The sequence below is a fragment of the Phyllostomus hastatus genome, unplaced genomic scaffold (genome assembly GCF_019186645.2).
Source record: "Phyllostomus hastatus isolate PE091 unplaced genomic scaffold, TTU_PhHast_1.1 phas_contig_931, whole genome shotgun sequence".
In the NCBI taxonomy this organism is placed as follows: Eukaryota; Metazoa; Chordata; class Mammalia; order Chiroptera; family Phyllostomidae; genus Phyllostomus; species Phyllostomus hastatus.
In genome coordinates, this window is record NW_025333988.1 from 62909 (window position 1) to 78744 (window position 15836).

The 15836-nt window shown below is 47.4% G+C and overlaps 1 protein-coding gene across 2 annotated transcripts; it reads left to right on the top strand.

Moving 5' to 3' along the window:
* The first annotated feature begins 530 nt into the window (after window positions 1-530).
* On the top strand, window positions 531-7950 carry LOC123827889 (class I histocompatibility antigen, Gogo-C*0203 alpha chain-like). 2 transcript variants are annotated; one of them, XM_045852339.1, is made up of 7 exons: window positions 531-612; window positions 861-1126; window positions 1460-1651; window positions 2495-2683; window positions 2795-2885; window positions 4138-4219; window positions 7578-7950. In XM_045852339.1, the coding sequence occupies exons 2-7, from the start codon at window positions 949-951 to the stop codon at window positions 7725-7727; spliced, it is 882 nt and encodes a 293-aa protein (XP_045708295.1). In that variant the 5' UTR covers window positions 531-612; window positions 861-948; the 3' UTR covers window positions 7728-7950. The 2 variants fall into 2 exon arrangements, 1 of the variants encoding a protein (XP_045708295.1); XR_006787372.1 differs by lacking the exon at window positions 7578-7950 and having other exon boundaries at window positions 2779-2885; window positions 4138-4159.
* Window positions 7951-15836: the final 7886 nt, after the last annotated feature.

The following is a 15836-nucleotide window of genomic DNA, read 5'->3' on the forward strand; positions in this document are numbered from 1 at the left end:
TTTTCACAAAAACATTATTTCTGTTAACATAGGTTATTAATATTATTCTCAATGAAGTTAAAAAAATTCAAACTGTTTTATTCCGTGTATGGTAAATATTGATAGCTATAACCCGCACAAACAAAATCATCCTTGGAATTCTCTCTATCTTGTGAGACTGTACAAATATTCTGAATCCAAAATGTCTGAGAGTCGCTGAATAAAACAGCCCATGGGCGGCGACTCAGGGAGACAGAGAGACAGAGACTTCTCTGTGTAGGAGGGGCCTCAGGACAAAGTCCCAGGTCCGCAGACCTGGCTGCAGGGTCTTAGCCAGAGACCAGGAGGACCGATGGTGTGAGGAGGGTAGTAACAGGATTGAGGGCTCCCCTTCTCCTGGGCGTTTCACTTCTTCTTACAACTTGGATCAGGTCCTACACCCCAGATACACATGACGCTTCCACAGTTCTCACTCCCATTGGATGTCCGAACATCAGAGCAGCCAATCAGCGTCACCGTGGTTCTGGGTATAAAGTCCTCACTGACAACCAGAACTCTCAGGAGGGGCCATGGGGACCCTACCGCTTCTCCTGCTGCTCTCGGGAGCCCTAGCCTTGACTGAGACCTGGGCGGGTGAGTGCGGGGTCGGGAGGGACGGCCTCTGCGGGGCGGGAGCCAGGGAACTAGGTGCGGACGCAGGACCCGGGGAAAGCGCATCTCCAGCAGCCGCCACACAGACCATAGACCCCCGAGTCCCTCCTTGGCCCCGACTCTACCCTTTCCCCGCTCCTGTGGACCACCACCCCCTTTTCCGTCCCCCTGGCCCCCTGCCCATTCCGGCCGACCGCAGACACCTGGACACTCATCCTCGCCTCCCCCAGGTACGCACACCCTGAAAGTTTCAGCACCGTGGTGTACGGTCTGGGCGGCGGGAAGTCCCGGTACATCGGCGCCAGCTACGTGGACGACATGGAGGTCGCGCAGTTCGACAGCGATGCCCCGAACCCGAGGCTGGAGCCACAGGCACCGTGGATGGAGGAGAGGCCGGACTATTGGAACGAGGGGACAGGGTTTTGCCTGCGCGAAGCACAGATTAACCAAGCGAACCTGAACAAGCTGCATGCCAACTACAACCAGAGCGAGGACGGTGAGCCACGAGTGCCCGGGTCCCGGTCACCACCCCCATCCCCACAGAGGCACGGGCCTTTGTCGCCCCAAGTCTCTGGGTCTGAGTGTCACCTCCAGGCTTCAGAACCCGCCTGTCCCCTTCCTGGGGGGAGCGCGCAGGAATTTTGATCTGGTTTGATTTTCAATTTAGCTTTAATTACCACGGGTCAGGTTCAGACAACTGGAGGCGGGACCAGGTTAAGTGGGCAGGGCTGACCCTGGGGCGGGGTCAGGGTCCCACACTTGGCAGGAAGTGACCAGCTGCGTGGGATCCGATGGACGCTTCCTCCGTGGATTAGGTCGGTTCCCCTAGGACGGCGCCGACTACCTCGCCCTGAACAAGGACCTGAGATCCTGGACCACGGTGGACACCGCGGCCCCATAACCTGGCGAAAGTTGGTGCAGGACCTTGATGCGGGACAGAAGAGGTTCTATCTGGAGAGAATCTGCGTGTGCTGGCTAAACCAGCTCTTGGAGAAGGGGAAGGAGACGCTGCTCAGAGCAGGTACCAGGGCGCAGGCCTCCCAGAGGAGGGGATCTGTGGGCTGGGGCCGCTTCCTACAAGGAGAGGTGGGGAATGGGGCAGTGTCAGAATGTCCCTCCTGCTCGGGAGAGGGAAGAGTCCCCCGGGGTTTCCTTATTCTGTGACTCACCTGCAGGCCTAGTTTTCTCTAAAGCAGCGGTACCCAAACATTTGGCACCAGACACCTTTTTCGTGGAAGACAAGTTTCCCACGAACCGGAGGGAGGGGTCTGCTGGTAGACAGGAGACAGCGCTCAGCTGCTGCCTTCCTCCTGTGCCGACCAGGTCCTAACAGGCCACCCACTAGTACCGGTTTATAGCTCGCTGGCTGGGGATCCTCACTCTAAAGAACCATTAGGGGCCTAGACCCTCCCTAAAACACCCACAGCGGTTTCCTCACACCCTACAGCACCTGGTGCACCAGGATGCTCTCCCTGGTTCTCTAGCTGAGACCTTCTCTGGAAGCCTGATTTGGGTTTTCTGAGTCATCAGCATCCACCTGAGTCTGTGTCACCCCTTAGAGACCTGCACACTCCTACCCGAAATTCACACTCTGAGTCTAGACCATTCCAAGGAAACAGGACATTATCCCAGATGCCTCTGTCCAAGCTGGTGTCTGGGTGTTACACTCCCTTCCCCCACCCCTGCTGTCCTGTCCACTCTCAGGGTGGTCACATGAGCATTGCTGGAGTGTCCCATGACCATGAAAACTTCCTGAATTTTCTCACCCTCCCCTCAGACCCTCCAAAGACACATGTGACCCACCACCCCATCTCTCACCGTGAGGTCACCCTGAGGTGCTGGGCCCTGGGCTTCTACCCTGCAGACATCACCCTGACCTGGCAGCGTGATGGGGAGGATATGACCCAGGACATGGAGTTGGTGGAGACCAGGCCTGCGGGGGATGGAACCTTCCAGAAGTGGGTGGCTGTGGACCTGCCCCCTGGAGAGAAGCAGAGATACACATGTCATGTGCAGCACCAGGGGCTGCCTGAGCCCCTGACCCTGAGATGGGGTGAGGAGGGGATGTGGGCATAGAGCCTCTCCTCAGGGTGTCCCTGAGCAGGGTCAGGACTCAGGCCTGAGGTTGACCTCTTCCCCTCCCATCAGAAAACCCCCTCCTCAGACCACCATCACCATCGTGGGCATCAGTGCTTCCCTGAGTCTCCTTGGAGCTGTGGTCACTGGAGCTGTGCTGTGGAGGAAGAAGTGCTCAGGTGGGCAAGGGGTGGGGCTAAGTTTCCTGTCCCGCTGGGGGTCAAGCCCAGGTGGAAATGTGCTCTGCCTGATTAATGGTCATTGTATCCCCACACGGGTGCTTGTCCATCTGGGGCCTATTTCCTAAGAGACTCTTTAGTGAGGCCCGTGGGAAAGTGAGGGACAAATTTATCACCTGATGGTTCTAACAATGGGAACTGATTCCCAGCTGTCAGAGGTCACAGGGAAAGTTCCCTGCTGAGGACGCATGTCCAGACTGGTGGTTGGTCCAGTCCTGCACATGTACTTTTCCAGTATTTCCTGATCCTACCCTGATGTTCAGTCACAGTTCCAGAAACATCTCTATGCTTCATGAGTATGGGGCTCCTTTAGGGTCACAGGACCCAGCCTTCCCCCTGACGTCTCACAGAACATTTTCTTCCCACAGATAGAGGCAGGAAGAGCTACACTCAGGCTGCCTGTAAGTCTGGGTTTCAAAGAAGTGACATCTGGGGCCCTTGGGAGAGTGTGGGCTAGAGTCTGTGATGGGGGCTCCCTCACCCCATAACTCTGCTGTTCTGTCTCCCCCGGGCAGTGACAGTGCTCAGGGCTCTGATGTGTCTCTCACAGCTCCTAAGGGTGAGACCCTGTGAACAGGAAGTGGGGGGCATTGGGACTGAGAAGCACATTTGGGTTTGGGCGATTCTCAGAGTAGGACATTCTGAGCGTGTGGTGGGCTGTGGGAAAATGTAACACTTCTGAGACTGACCTGAATTTCTTTGTGACAACTTTCTTTCCCAGTGTGACAGCTGCTTTCCACAGTACTTGGTGCTAAATAGTCAGTCCAGCCATCCTTTGGAATTATGAATCCCTGACTTTTGTTTGTACATTACTGTGTGTGTGTGTGTGTGTATATACACTACAATATATATGGATATATATGTAAACGTTATTGATGGAGATTAAAAACTCCAAGGTGTATGATTTCTGGTAGGTGTTATTCTATCTACACCTTCACCCCATTTATTAACCCATTTCAAGTTATTTTAAATTCATAAACTTACTATCAGGTGTGGAGACAACCCAGGAGGGGCAGACTGTGTGCCATGGGACAAGGGGACTGCACAGTTCCCCACTGATGTTCCCTGTGACCACCTGTGCTCCATACACTATTCAGGGTTCCATCCCTCACATCTGAATGTGAACTTTTGGAGCCTCTGGCCATGGCTGGTTGAGCCCCTGATTCTAACCAAGTGCTGCTTTATACACTAGGAGTCTCCCCAAGCTTCCAGGCCCCCCTCTTGTAGACCTCAGGAATGTCTGCATGGGATTCAGAGAGCTGACCAATCAGAAGGTGAGTACACCTGCTTAAAGCAGAAGCTGTTCCAGCGTCCACTGTCCTTAATCCACTGCGGACACTGCTCTCATTCTGTGGATGCTGAGTCCTGGAAGGTCCTGGCCAAGGAGCCCATGTCCTTAATGGCTTCCTCTGAGAGTTCCTCCCCAACAGAGAGCCCTTGGGCCACAGGGTCAGTCTGGCTGCTGGGCTGAGGACAGAATCAGGAGACAAGGGACCAGTGAGGCAGGAGGGAAAGGTGTGGGAAACCTCCCAGCATTCCAGGCTGCAGGTGCTGGGTGTTCTGATGGGGCTGTGAGTGGTGGAAACAGGGGGAAGGGGCTGGACACTGAATGCATTTGGAAGATGGATTTCACCGCATTTAGTAAGGACTAAATCTGAGGTGTGGGGAAGCAGTCGAGGTGGACACTCCACATTTGCACTGTGCTGGCAGAAAGATGGGGTTTTATCAGCAGAGAGGGCGAAGACTCTGGCAGGAACATGTGTGGGGGAGGGGTGGGCATTTGAAGCATTCAGCTAAAGAGAAGGTCAAGGGGAGATGTCTGTTAGACACACCAGTGAGGTGTCAGGTTGGACAGATGAGTGTGGGGACCTTGAGGAGAAATGTCTGGGCTGCAGACATAGGTGTGGAGGTGATGATGACATTAAAGCCGTGAGTGTGGATGAGGCCACCAAGGGGGCTGGGACTGTGGAAGATGAAGAGCAAGGACTGGACACTGTACCTCCCTGTCCCAGCAATGGGGACGTTCATCCTGGTGACCCACCCAGGTTGGTGATGGCCATATCTCCCCATCATACAGTCACCATTTGGTGATTGTCATTCATTAGTAACTTACAGGGAGATATTCTGAGTTTGTCCTGCTGTGTTTGTCACCACTTCCACACTCAGCTTTTTGCCCCTCTATTAACTTCCACCCAAGTCAACAGGAATATGATGGTTGTCCTATACCAGCCCTGAGTATTGTTTACTAGGATGTACAGTACATCACAGAGAATACAGTCAATAATATTGTTGTGAATATTTATGGTGTCAGATGGGTCCTAGATTTATCACGGAGATTACTCAATAAGCTATGTAAATATTTAATCACTGCGTTTTCCAGCTGAAACTGGTATAATATTGTATGTCAACTGTAATTGAAAAGTAAAAAATATTCAAAGTTAAAAAAGTTATAACTACAAGCCATCCTGGTCTTGAGGAGATTTGGATGCACACAATTCTATGATGCAATAAGACCCATTTTGGGGAAAGGCCTTGAATCCACAGTTCAGTGTTCTTCCCACCCTTGGGAAGGAAAGGTAGCTCATAATTTGTCATACGAGGATGGAAGGTATGTGCTGTTATCTCTACCGTGGAGTAAAATCAAGCAGAGGATTTAGAAATGGCTCTCAGTTTAACATAATGAAAATCTCCAAATGCTCACTCTATGCAATTAACCCTCTGACTGATTTCTTGGAAGAAATAATGGAATCCAAAAATTTCTACTTTAAGTAGAAAAGGATTTCTATGTGGAATATTGGGAGCTCATTTTATTTCAAGAAAAGCCACAGACAGACCTGGGGCCATGAGCATCCAGAGCTATGGGACTAGAACCCACAGGGAGACCAGCCTGGGTCACAGGGATGACAGTGTGAGGGACTTGGGACAAGGTCTTACAAGAGAAGGAGCTGAAAGAAAGGGTCCAGCGGGAAACACTGTGACGGGAGCTCCTGGTGCAGATGTCCCTGCACCCCAATGACACCTGTCTAAGTTCAAGCTCCACCCAGGGAATAGGGGACACTTTCTCTGTCTCCTGCCCACTGCTCTTGAGGGCATTTCAGTCATTGCTATCTCTATTCTTAGTCACCAGACCAGCCTGAGGGTGCCATCCTGTGGTCATGTCCTGTGTCACGTGCACTGTCCTCATGGTGTGGCCCAGTGTCTCCATGGTGCTTCATCTGCACAGACACCACCAGAGGCTGCAGCACATTCACATCCCTGCAGCCACTACCAATCCCCTCCAGACACCAAGCCACCCACACTGTTCTGATGCTAGTAGACACCTGTGTCACCTGATACATGCTGGAATTGGTTTTCTCTTTCTTCGTCACTGTGTGAGAGGCCCCTCATCTTTGGGGGGTGCAGACCTCCCCTAGTTGGCTTCTTGTTCTCCTGCTCTTCACCACTCACTGTAAATGCTCAGGCATCCTAGAGCTCCTGGGGTCATGAGCTGTTGGAAGTGACTCTTGACAATATAATCTGTGGATGTCAGTGTTCACAATATTCCTAATTACACTGTTTAATGATCCTTCAATGAATGCAAGAGTTGTACATAAAATCCACAGTGAAGTTTATTTTTAAATTAAAATATAACTGACACACAACCTCATGTAAGTGTAAGGTGCCCAGTGTATTTATCCGATGCACTTACATTCACTCATGTGCCACCTAATGGTGGTGATCCACCCTGAGAAACATGTGGTTGTGTGATGCTATGGTTGTGCGAACAGCACACAGGCACTCACACCTGGATTGTCTCCCTACTGCTCACCTGGACTGCAGGTCTCAGCCTGTTGCTTCTGGGCTGCAAGTCTGTACAGCACGTTATGTACAAAACAACTTGTACAATAAATCAACACAGGAGAAAACGACATCAAGAGACCCTGTAAACACTCATATGAGGCTGCTGCAGCCCCAACAAAGCTACTGTTCTGCAGGAAGCCTTTAAAAAAAAAAAACTGTCACCCAAAGCTATGTTAACTGATTTGAGAGAGACAGAGAGAGAGAGAAGGAAAGAGTGTGTGAGAGAGAGAGAGAGAAAGAGAGAGTCATGGATCAGTTCCCCACCATAGGCACCCTGACCAGACATCAAACCCATAACATTTTGGTACTTGTCATGACCCTCTAACCAGCTGAACCACCTGGACAAGGCAGGCATAAATTCTTTCATGGGGTAGTCTGTTTAGAATTTTGATAATCTTTATTGAGATATTGTTTTCTGATTGTTGAGTTGAGGGTTCTTATGTATATTCTAAAAGAATTGAACTGCAAACATTTTCTCCCAGTCTGTGGCCTGAGCTCTTTTCATAGACATAACAGCAATGCTAATGCACAGGTAGATTTTCCTGGGAGGAGAAATCAGAAGTGAGTCACTGAGATGGTTTCCTGGGAGAGGACTTAGGTGACTGAAGGAGCAGGGGGACAATGTGACTCACTTAATTTTGTATATTCTTGAGTGTCTTTTGAAACCTCCCCTGTGTATAAATAATGTTTTCAAAGAACAAGTCACATAAAATCCCTTCACTTATAAAACTCCTCCTGATGGGTCATCCTCACATCATGATTTAAGATTCAGATTCTGATCTTCTTCTCTAGGACCAACTGTTTGCCTTAGAAATTCCATTCCTGAAAATCTTGGCTGAACTCTATGGACAAATCCTCCCATGGAAAACAGCTAAACATGCCATGTGTAATAAAAAAAAACAACTTCTTAAAAGCAACAGAGCATTAAGGAGATACAAATGACCACGCCCCAGAAGAAGGGAAAGACCCGGCTTGGCCTCCACAGAGGGCAGCGCCCTGAGTGAGCAGTGGAGGAAGGTGTGCAAGTTCATTGTCCAGAGCCCAGACATGCAGCCCAGCAATGTCAGCCCTGTGCTGAGCTCTTCACTTTCCTCCTCATCTGCCTTCCCTTTTATACATGTCAACAATGCTTTCTAAATTAATTATGTGTGTAGAGATAATATGCCATTCATATATGAATGCATATTCACTATAAAAATTATAAATGTTATATTACAAATAGCAAATTACAAATAAAAGTTACAAATAAATATTATTAAACTGAAAGACTTCATTCACCTGTGCAAATTAAAGCCCAATCAAACACAAACAACTGTTTGCAGCAAAGAAAGTAAAGGTTTAGGGGTACTTCTGGCCAAGATGGAGGCAGAGGTAGACACACTGTGCCTCCTCACACAACCAAAGGAAGGACAACAACAAATTTAAAAACAAAAACCAACCAGAATTGAAAGAAAATTGAACCATATGGAAGTTTGACAACCAAGCAGTTAAAGAAGAAATATTCATGACATGTCCAGACATGTAGGAGGGATGGACACTGGCAGCTGGGCACAGAGGACAGAGGCAGGGAGTGGCTGGTACCCAGCAAGGTGGTGGCTGGCAGAGAGGGCAGTCCCACATTTGTGTGCAGGTAAACCAGGAGGAACAACTGGGGAGAGAGACAGACCACACAGCCCAGGGTTCCCGCATGGGGGAAATAAGGCCTCAAAACCTCTAACTGAAAAGACCTGTGGGGTTGAAGCAGCAGTGGGAGAAACTCCCAGTCTCACAGGAGAGTTCCTTGGAGAGACCCACAGGGTCCTAGGATGTACAGAAACCTACCCACCTGGGAATCAGCACCAGAAGTGTTCAATTTGATTGTGGGTAGCTTCAGAAGTGACTGAAAATTGGCAGAGAGTGGAGCAAGTGGCATTGCTCCCTCTCAGACCCCTCCCCCACATAGAGCTTCACAACCCAGCATTGTGGTTTGCCCCGCCCTGGTAAATACCTAAGGCTCTGCCCCTTACTATGTAAGAGGTGCACTGAGACAAAAGAAAATGGCCCCAATGAAAGAACACATCAAAGCTCCAGAAAACATACAACTAAACAGTGAAGAGATAGCCAACCTATCAGATGCACAGTTCAAAACACTGGTCATCAGGATGCTCACAGAATTGGTTGAATATGGTTGCAAATTAGAGGAGAAAATGAAGGTTATGCTAAGTGAAATAAAGGAAAATGTACAGGGAACCAACAGTGACAGGAAGGAAACTGGGACTCAAATCAATGGTGTGGACCAAAAGAAAGAAAGAAATATGCAACCAGAAAAGAATGAAGAAACAAGAATTCAAAAAAATGAGGAGAGGTTTAGGAACCTCCAGGATATCTTTAAACATTCCAACATCCAAATCATAGGGGTGCCAGAAGGAGAAGAGGAAGATCAAGAAAGTGACAACTTATTTGAAAAGATAATGAAGAAGAATTCCTCAATCTGGCAAAAGAAAGAGAATTCCAGGAAGTCCAAGAAACTCAGAGAGTCCCAAAGAAGTTGGACCCAAGGAGGAACACACCAAGGCATTTCATAGTTATCTTAACCAGGATTAAAGATAAGAAGAGAATCTTAAAAGGAGGAATAGAAAAGGAGACAGTCACCTACAAAGGAGTTCCCATAAGACTATCAGCTGATTTCTCAAAAGAAATCTTACAGGCAAGAAGGGGCTAGAAAGAAGTATTCCAAGTCATGAAAGGCCAGGACCTACATCCAAGATGACTCTATCCAGCAAAGCTCTCATTTAGAAGGGAAGGGCAGATAAAGTGCTTCCCAGATAAGGTCAAGTTAAAGGAGTTCATCATCACCAAGCCCTTCTTATATGAAATGTTAAAGGAACTTATCTAAGAAAAAAAAGATCAAAAACATGTACAGTAAAATGACAGCAAACCCACAGTTATTAACAACCGAACCTAAAACAAAAACAAACTAAGCAAACAAGTAGAACAGGAAGACAACCACAGAAATGGAGATCACATGGAGATTATCAGCAGGGAGTGAGAGGAGGAGAGTGGGGAAAAGGGAACAGAGAATAAGTAGCATAGATGGTAGGTAGAAAATAGACAGGGTGAGGTAAGAATAGTATGGGAAATGTAGAAGCCAAAGAACTTATATGTATGACCCATGGATGTGAACTAAAGGGGAGAATGCAGGTGGGAGGGGGTGTGCAGGGCAGAGAGAAATAGAGTGGGGGGATGGGACAACTGTAATAGATTGATCAATAAAATATATTTGAAAGAAAAGAATATGGGAAGCCCTGCTGGTGTGGCTCAGTGGACTGTGCGCTGGCCTGTAAAGAATTTGGGGAACTATTAGGTTTGCTTTTGGCTTATAGCCTTTTGGGGGACAAGGGAAGTGCTGGGTCTTGTGAGAAAGGAGGGCGCTGAGCATAGGTGCTCTGAGGCCCCCCAAGGTTGGAATATTGTAAATGAAGACCTGGTCCTTCCAGCATTAATTATTGGGTCACTCTCCAAGGCACCATGTGAAAGGCCCCTGTCTGCTCAGTTACAGGACAATGATCAACACCAGGATATTGACATTAGTACAACACTATTAACCAAACTACAGACCTTATTCTAATTTCATCAGTTAATTTTTCTTCATAATTGTGTTCTTCTCCCTCTGTGCTGTGACTTTACCCTCACCCCTTCTGCCTCCCTCGCTCTGGGCTGCTGGTGTGTGCACCGCTTCCCAGCGTTGCTCAGCGGCTTCCTTTCCCAGGGCTCTCTGCTGTGGGGCCCTTCCAGCTCCACCCAGACTTCCTCTCCTTCCTCAGCCTCCTCCTGTCTCTCAGGCAAAAATATAATAATTACGTTCTGCATTGTCACAGGGGAGCAGGGGGTTGGGGAACTGCGTGCAAAAGGTAAAGGGACTGAGAAGTACAGATTGGCAGTCACAGACAGTCATGGGAGTGAAGTCCAGCACAGGAAATACAGTCAACAACATTGTGGTAACTACGTGTGGTGTCTGTTGGATATTGGGAATATCAGGGGAAACACTTTGTAAAGTATATGATTGTCTAACCACTATGCTGTATACTTGAAACCAATACAAAATAATATTGTCAACTGTAATTGAAAAAAATTAAAAATTAAAAAGGGAGTAAATGTTTAGCCCTGGCTGATGTGGCTCTGTTGGTTCAAGCATCGTCCCGTAACCGAAAGGTTGTAAGTAGATTCCTGGACAAACCACACACCCACATTGTGTATATGATCCTCAGTCCGGGTGCCTATGGAAGGAAATCAGTTGATGTTTCTCTCTCACATCAATGTTTTCCTATCTTCCTTCCTTTTTCTCCGTAAGCAATGAAAAAATAACATCCTCAGGTGAGTATGAAAAAAAAAGGAAAAGGAAATAAAAAGTAAATAAATGTTTATTTAAGGAAGTGGCACCAAACCAGAGTCACAGGTGAGTTGTAACTCTGAGGCCTGGCTCCCCAATGGCTTCTAGGTGATGGTTGTATGGGGGACTGAGGGACTTAGGGTCGAGGTCTCCAGTGATTGGTCAGCACTAGGGTAGGGGGTGGTTGGTCATTGCATCTCGTCCAATGTCAGCCATGGCATCGTTCTGTCAGGTTTCAGACATTCATTCCACTGCTCTCCCCAGAGTCTAAATGTTCATGAGTACGTATTTGAACACATCAGATATTCAACCACTTTCATCTCTGCAGACACCTGTTCACAGCCCTTGGTCCTGCCATAGAGGGACTGGGTCCCAGCATACCTGGAGCTGGGCAGACACCCTGGGTGTCCTGTACGTCATCTTGGGCAGCCCTGGCCTCTCCTGTTCTGGCTCCCCTGTCCCTCGTGTTCCTCTTTGTTGGTTTACTTCCTCATTTTTCCCACTTTGTCTGGTAGTATTTTCCAAAGAGAGAATGTGAAAAGTTAACTATGAAAACTCTAAATACATGCAGAAACTGTAGGCTATCCTAGCCCTTATTCACGTCCTGACTTGATACAGAACTCTGTTGGAAACATTTTGTCTCCAGAAATCAGAAGGCATTGCAACAACATCTTCTAGTCTCCAGGCCCGTATTTGCTGCCTCTTGAAGTTTTCATGGTCTTGCCCACCCTCTTTCTGAACTCACACCACGATGTGTCTTGGTGTGGGTCTGTTTTTATCTGCTATAGTGAGAATTTGATTAGGCCATTCAAAATGTAAATTTTTACCTGCAAACTTTGAGAACTATTCTTAGAAAATGTTAAAATCATTTCCTCTTCATCATAAATTCATTTTTACATTTCCATACTATCTTTCAACTGTCTTTATTAACTTCTTGGAATCTCATGATTGGCAGACTAATAGGTCTTTTCTCCAGCTCACACACATTTTTCCATTTGTATGACTCAGTAGGAGAACAATTTGAATTTTTCAGTTCACGTACTGATTATACATTTCTATGAAATTTTTAATTTCCAAGAGATCTTTCCTGCTCTATGATTGTGTATAATTGTTCTCTTTCAGAGGCCTTTGTATGCCTTTCAGATTAGATGGAGACCAGTGGAAGGGGACCCATAGGTCTCCTGGTCATCTGCTTCTGTGATATCAGGAACCTTTCCCTCACAGCACTGGGTCATGATTACATTTCTCTGTGTGACTTTTGCTAATGGCCCATCTCACCCATGACACTGCCAGAGTCACAGAGCCAGGGTCCTACTCTGGCTCTGCATTCTGTCTCCAGACTCTAACTAATCCTGACACAGTAGAGGCCTTGAAATCCATGCTGGATGTCGAACTTGACTGTGGTCTGGATGTCTAAGGTACACTGCCCCTTGATGTCCTCCTGAGCTCTGAGCCAGGCAGCCTGCTATCACAGAACATTCTGTAACATTGCAAAAGTCCACTTGCATGGCATGCAGAGTCATAGTGAGGCAGGATAGTAAGCTAGGAAAAGTCCTAGGCAAGAAGAATGGGGAAAATGAGGCAAGAAAATTAGGCAAAGCCAAATGGTCTGAAAAAATTACAGCCCACTGGTGAATCATAAGACCTTATCTCCCCTAACCAAGGACACTAGAGAACAAATGGTTTGTACCACTCCACCCAAACCAGAGAATACATAGTTTAAATCACCCTGGTCAGGAGAAATACACAAGAGAGACCCAGTTCACATCATTTGTACCAGATGAACCCACGGACAGAAGTCAGGGGATAACATAACAACCAAAAAAAAAAAATTAGAGCCAGACACACCTAAGAAAGAAGTAAAACAGTGGAGCTGACCAGAGGATAATCCCCAACCTCCCCCCCACCCCACCGCACCATGTGCCCATTTTCATGCATCAGCGTATTAAAATCACCCTGAAAGCTGATGCATATTCTACTGAAACCCTCTCCTAAGATTCTCACCCAGAGAAGAGAGATAAAAGCCCTCCAGGCAGAAACCTGGAGCAGCTTGTTCTAGAGCTCACCCACACCCCCATGTCAGACATGAACTTCTTTCTGTCCTTGAGATTATCAGCCAGGGAGCAGAGGGCAGTGGCAGCTTATCTCAGGCTTATCCCCCATCCTGACTTTAAGGTTCCTTTTCCCCTGACTCTCCAGGGAGCTGACAGCTGCCCCTCCTATGCTCACTTCTGTCTCTGGGAGTTTTACTTCCCAGTGAGCTTATTGAAACCTGGTTTTGACTCACTCCTTTCCTGTAACATTCCCAGGAACCAGAGCAGCCCAACCCAGTCTCTATCTAGGTACTTCTTCTACTCAAAGTCCTTCCTCAGTGTCACTGTCCCAACTTTAATAAACATGCTTTCAAAATCCCCTGACTCAGTTTGTGAAATCTGATCCAGAGGAAGTCAAGCATCCACACTCCACATACCACACACCACAGTCTGGCCTGAGGCAGAACTGCACAGGCCCAGGCCCATCCAGTACCAACAGTTGCAAAGGGGCCTAGTGAAAGTGAGTCATCAAGGCTCCGAGAGAAAAATCCCTGCGTTCACCACAGCCCCACCACAGGAACCTCTCTGAGTCTCCTTTCCTCTGTGTCCCACAAGGATCCCAGATCAAGTGCCCAATGGATTTACACTTGACCTTCTATGTAGATCCCATGGCGTTACTGCCTGAGACACGTTAAGCAATCCTCTGTCCATACTTACCATCATTCTATTGATTGGAATATTTAGAGACACTCCATCCTTTTGCTTTTACAAAAACCACAACAGAAGAAACATCTCTGAATATATATTTTTTGAAGTACATGTGACTAACTTCTTAGGAGAAATTCCAAGGAGGAATTTCTGTGTCAAAATGTAAGCACATTTAAATTGCTGAAACCTTTTACAAAAGCATCCTTCAGGAATTTTGTCCTGGTTTTCAATCCCTTCAACCTTTAGAACAGAATGTGTTCCCCACCCTCGGGCTAAAACGCTCATCATGTTCCTTCATCTTTGTCAGAGAGACAGTTGGACACACGCTGTCTCACAGAACATCAGCATCAGACAAGGACATCCCAGGACCACAGTGACGTGAGGCAGACCAACACCACCCTGCATGTTGTCTCTGCACAGACAGAAACCAGGCAGGTGTGGCTCACACACCACCAAGCAGCTCTCGGGCCCCTGGAAACAGAAGCAAAGGTAGCGTCTTTCCTATCACCCCTCACCCTCGCTCCTGTCTGCTCCCTCCTGAGGATATTTCCTGAGATGCCCAATCACAGACTTGCCCCCACATCCTCATGACGCCAATCTAGAGGGGCCCCTGCGCCCACAGATCCTCCTGAGATCGCCATCCAGAGACCACATCTGTGGCGCGTCCTGTCTCACCCTGTTCCTCAAAGGTGGCCACGACCCAGGGGTGCACTTCTCCTCACAACAGCAGCGAGGCACACAGCCCACTGTCTGCCCCAGGCCCTCCTCTAGGTCTTTGGCAGAAGAACACTGACACATGTTACCTTCCTCTGCCAACATTTTAATGTGTCTGCCTTTGGTTATGGGTGTGAGTGTGTATCTCTGGAGTGCTTGGTTGACACAGAAAAATAAAATGTTCTCCTTCATGGTTTTTTCCTTTGGGTCTTGCTATGAAAAATTTTCATTCCACAATTGTAAAAAACTTCAGATATTTTCATCTAGAGGAGAAGCATCCAAGGGTGAAGGGAAACAGAATTATTTGAATTCTGGAGGAAATATTGGGAGGAGCAATCTGTAAGAAATTCTAAGGTGGAATTCCAATGTTTACCTCTTCTCTCTTACAGTTTTATGAGTATGTACGACGCCTGCATGTATTTGATATAATGTGTGTTCAATAAATATTTTCTCTTCAAGTAAAGACATGTGTGCCCGCTTATGCTCAACAGGTTCACAAAAATGACACCAAGGGTCCCAAAGTGATGTGCACAAGGACCAACTCCAGTGAGGAGTTTTTTCATCATTTAAAACCTTAAGGCATTGCATCACGTTTTGGTTAATGTCTGCACACTCTAGTTGTTAACTACATGTGATTTCTTGGACAAGCTCTATCCTGAGGGTGTATCTAAGACTCTCACAGAAGAGAGGAAGACCCATTATTCCATACAAAGATAATTTTAATGTAAATTCTTCTATGAGTCATATGGTGTCTTTGGGGGTGTGGTCATAGCCTACAAACTAAGTACTTTCTAGACAGGCACCATCTGATAATGGCAGCTGCATGACATGTATGGCTTTTAAATTAAAAATATGTAAAAGTAAAAGTTCAACTGCTCCACGCACAGGTCGCACTTCAAATGCTCAACAACCACCTGCACTGTGGCTGCCATGTTAAACATGCAGACACAAAATAATTCCTTGTTCCAGAACATTCTATTGGACAGAATTGCTCTTCAGGTTGTCTGGGCCTCCAGTCACAGCACTAGACCCATGGAAAGTGAAAGCAACAACATCATCTCTCTGACAGATGACACCAGGTTTCTGTTGGGATGTGAATTCATATTAAGCTTGTGTATAATGAACACAACCAAGTTCCTGTGGGTCTGGTGCCTTCGGGCCCAGACTGTTCCCAGTTCCAAAAAAAGAATGGACCCTGGGATACCCAATTGCAACAGCAGGCATTCT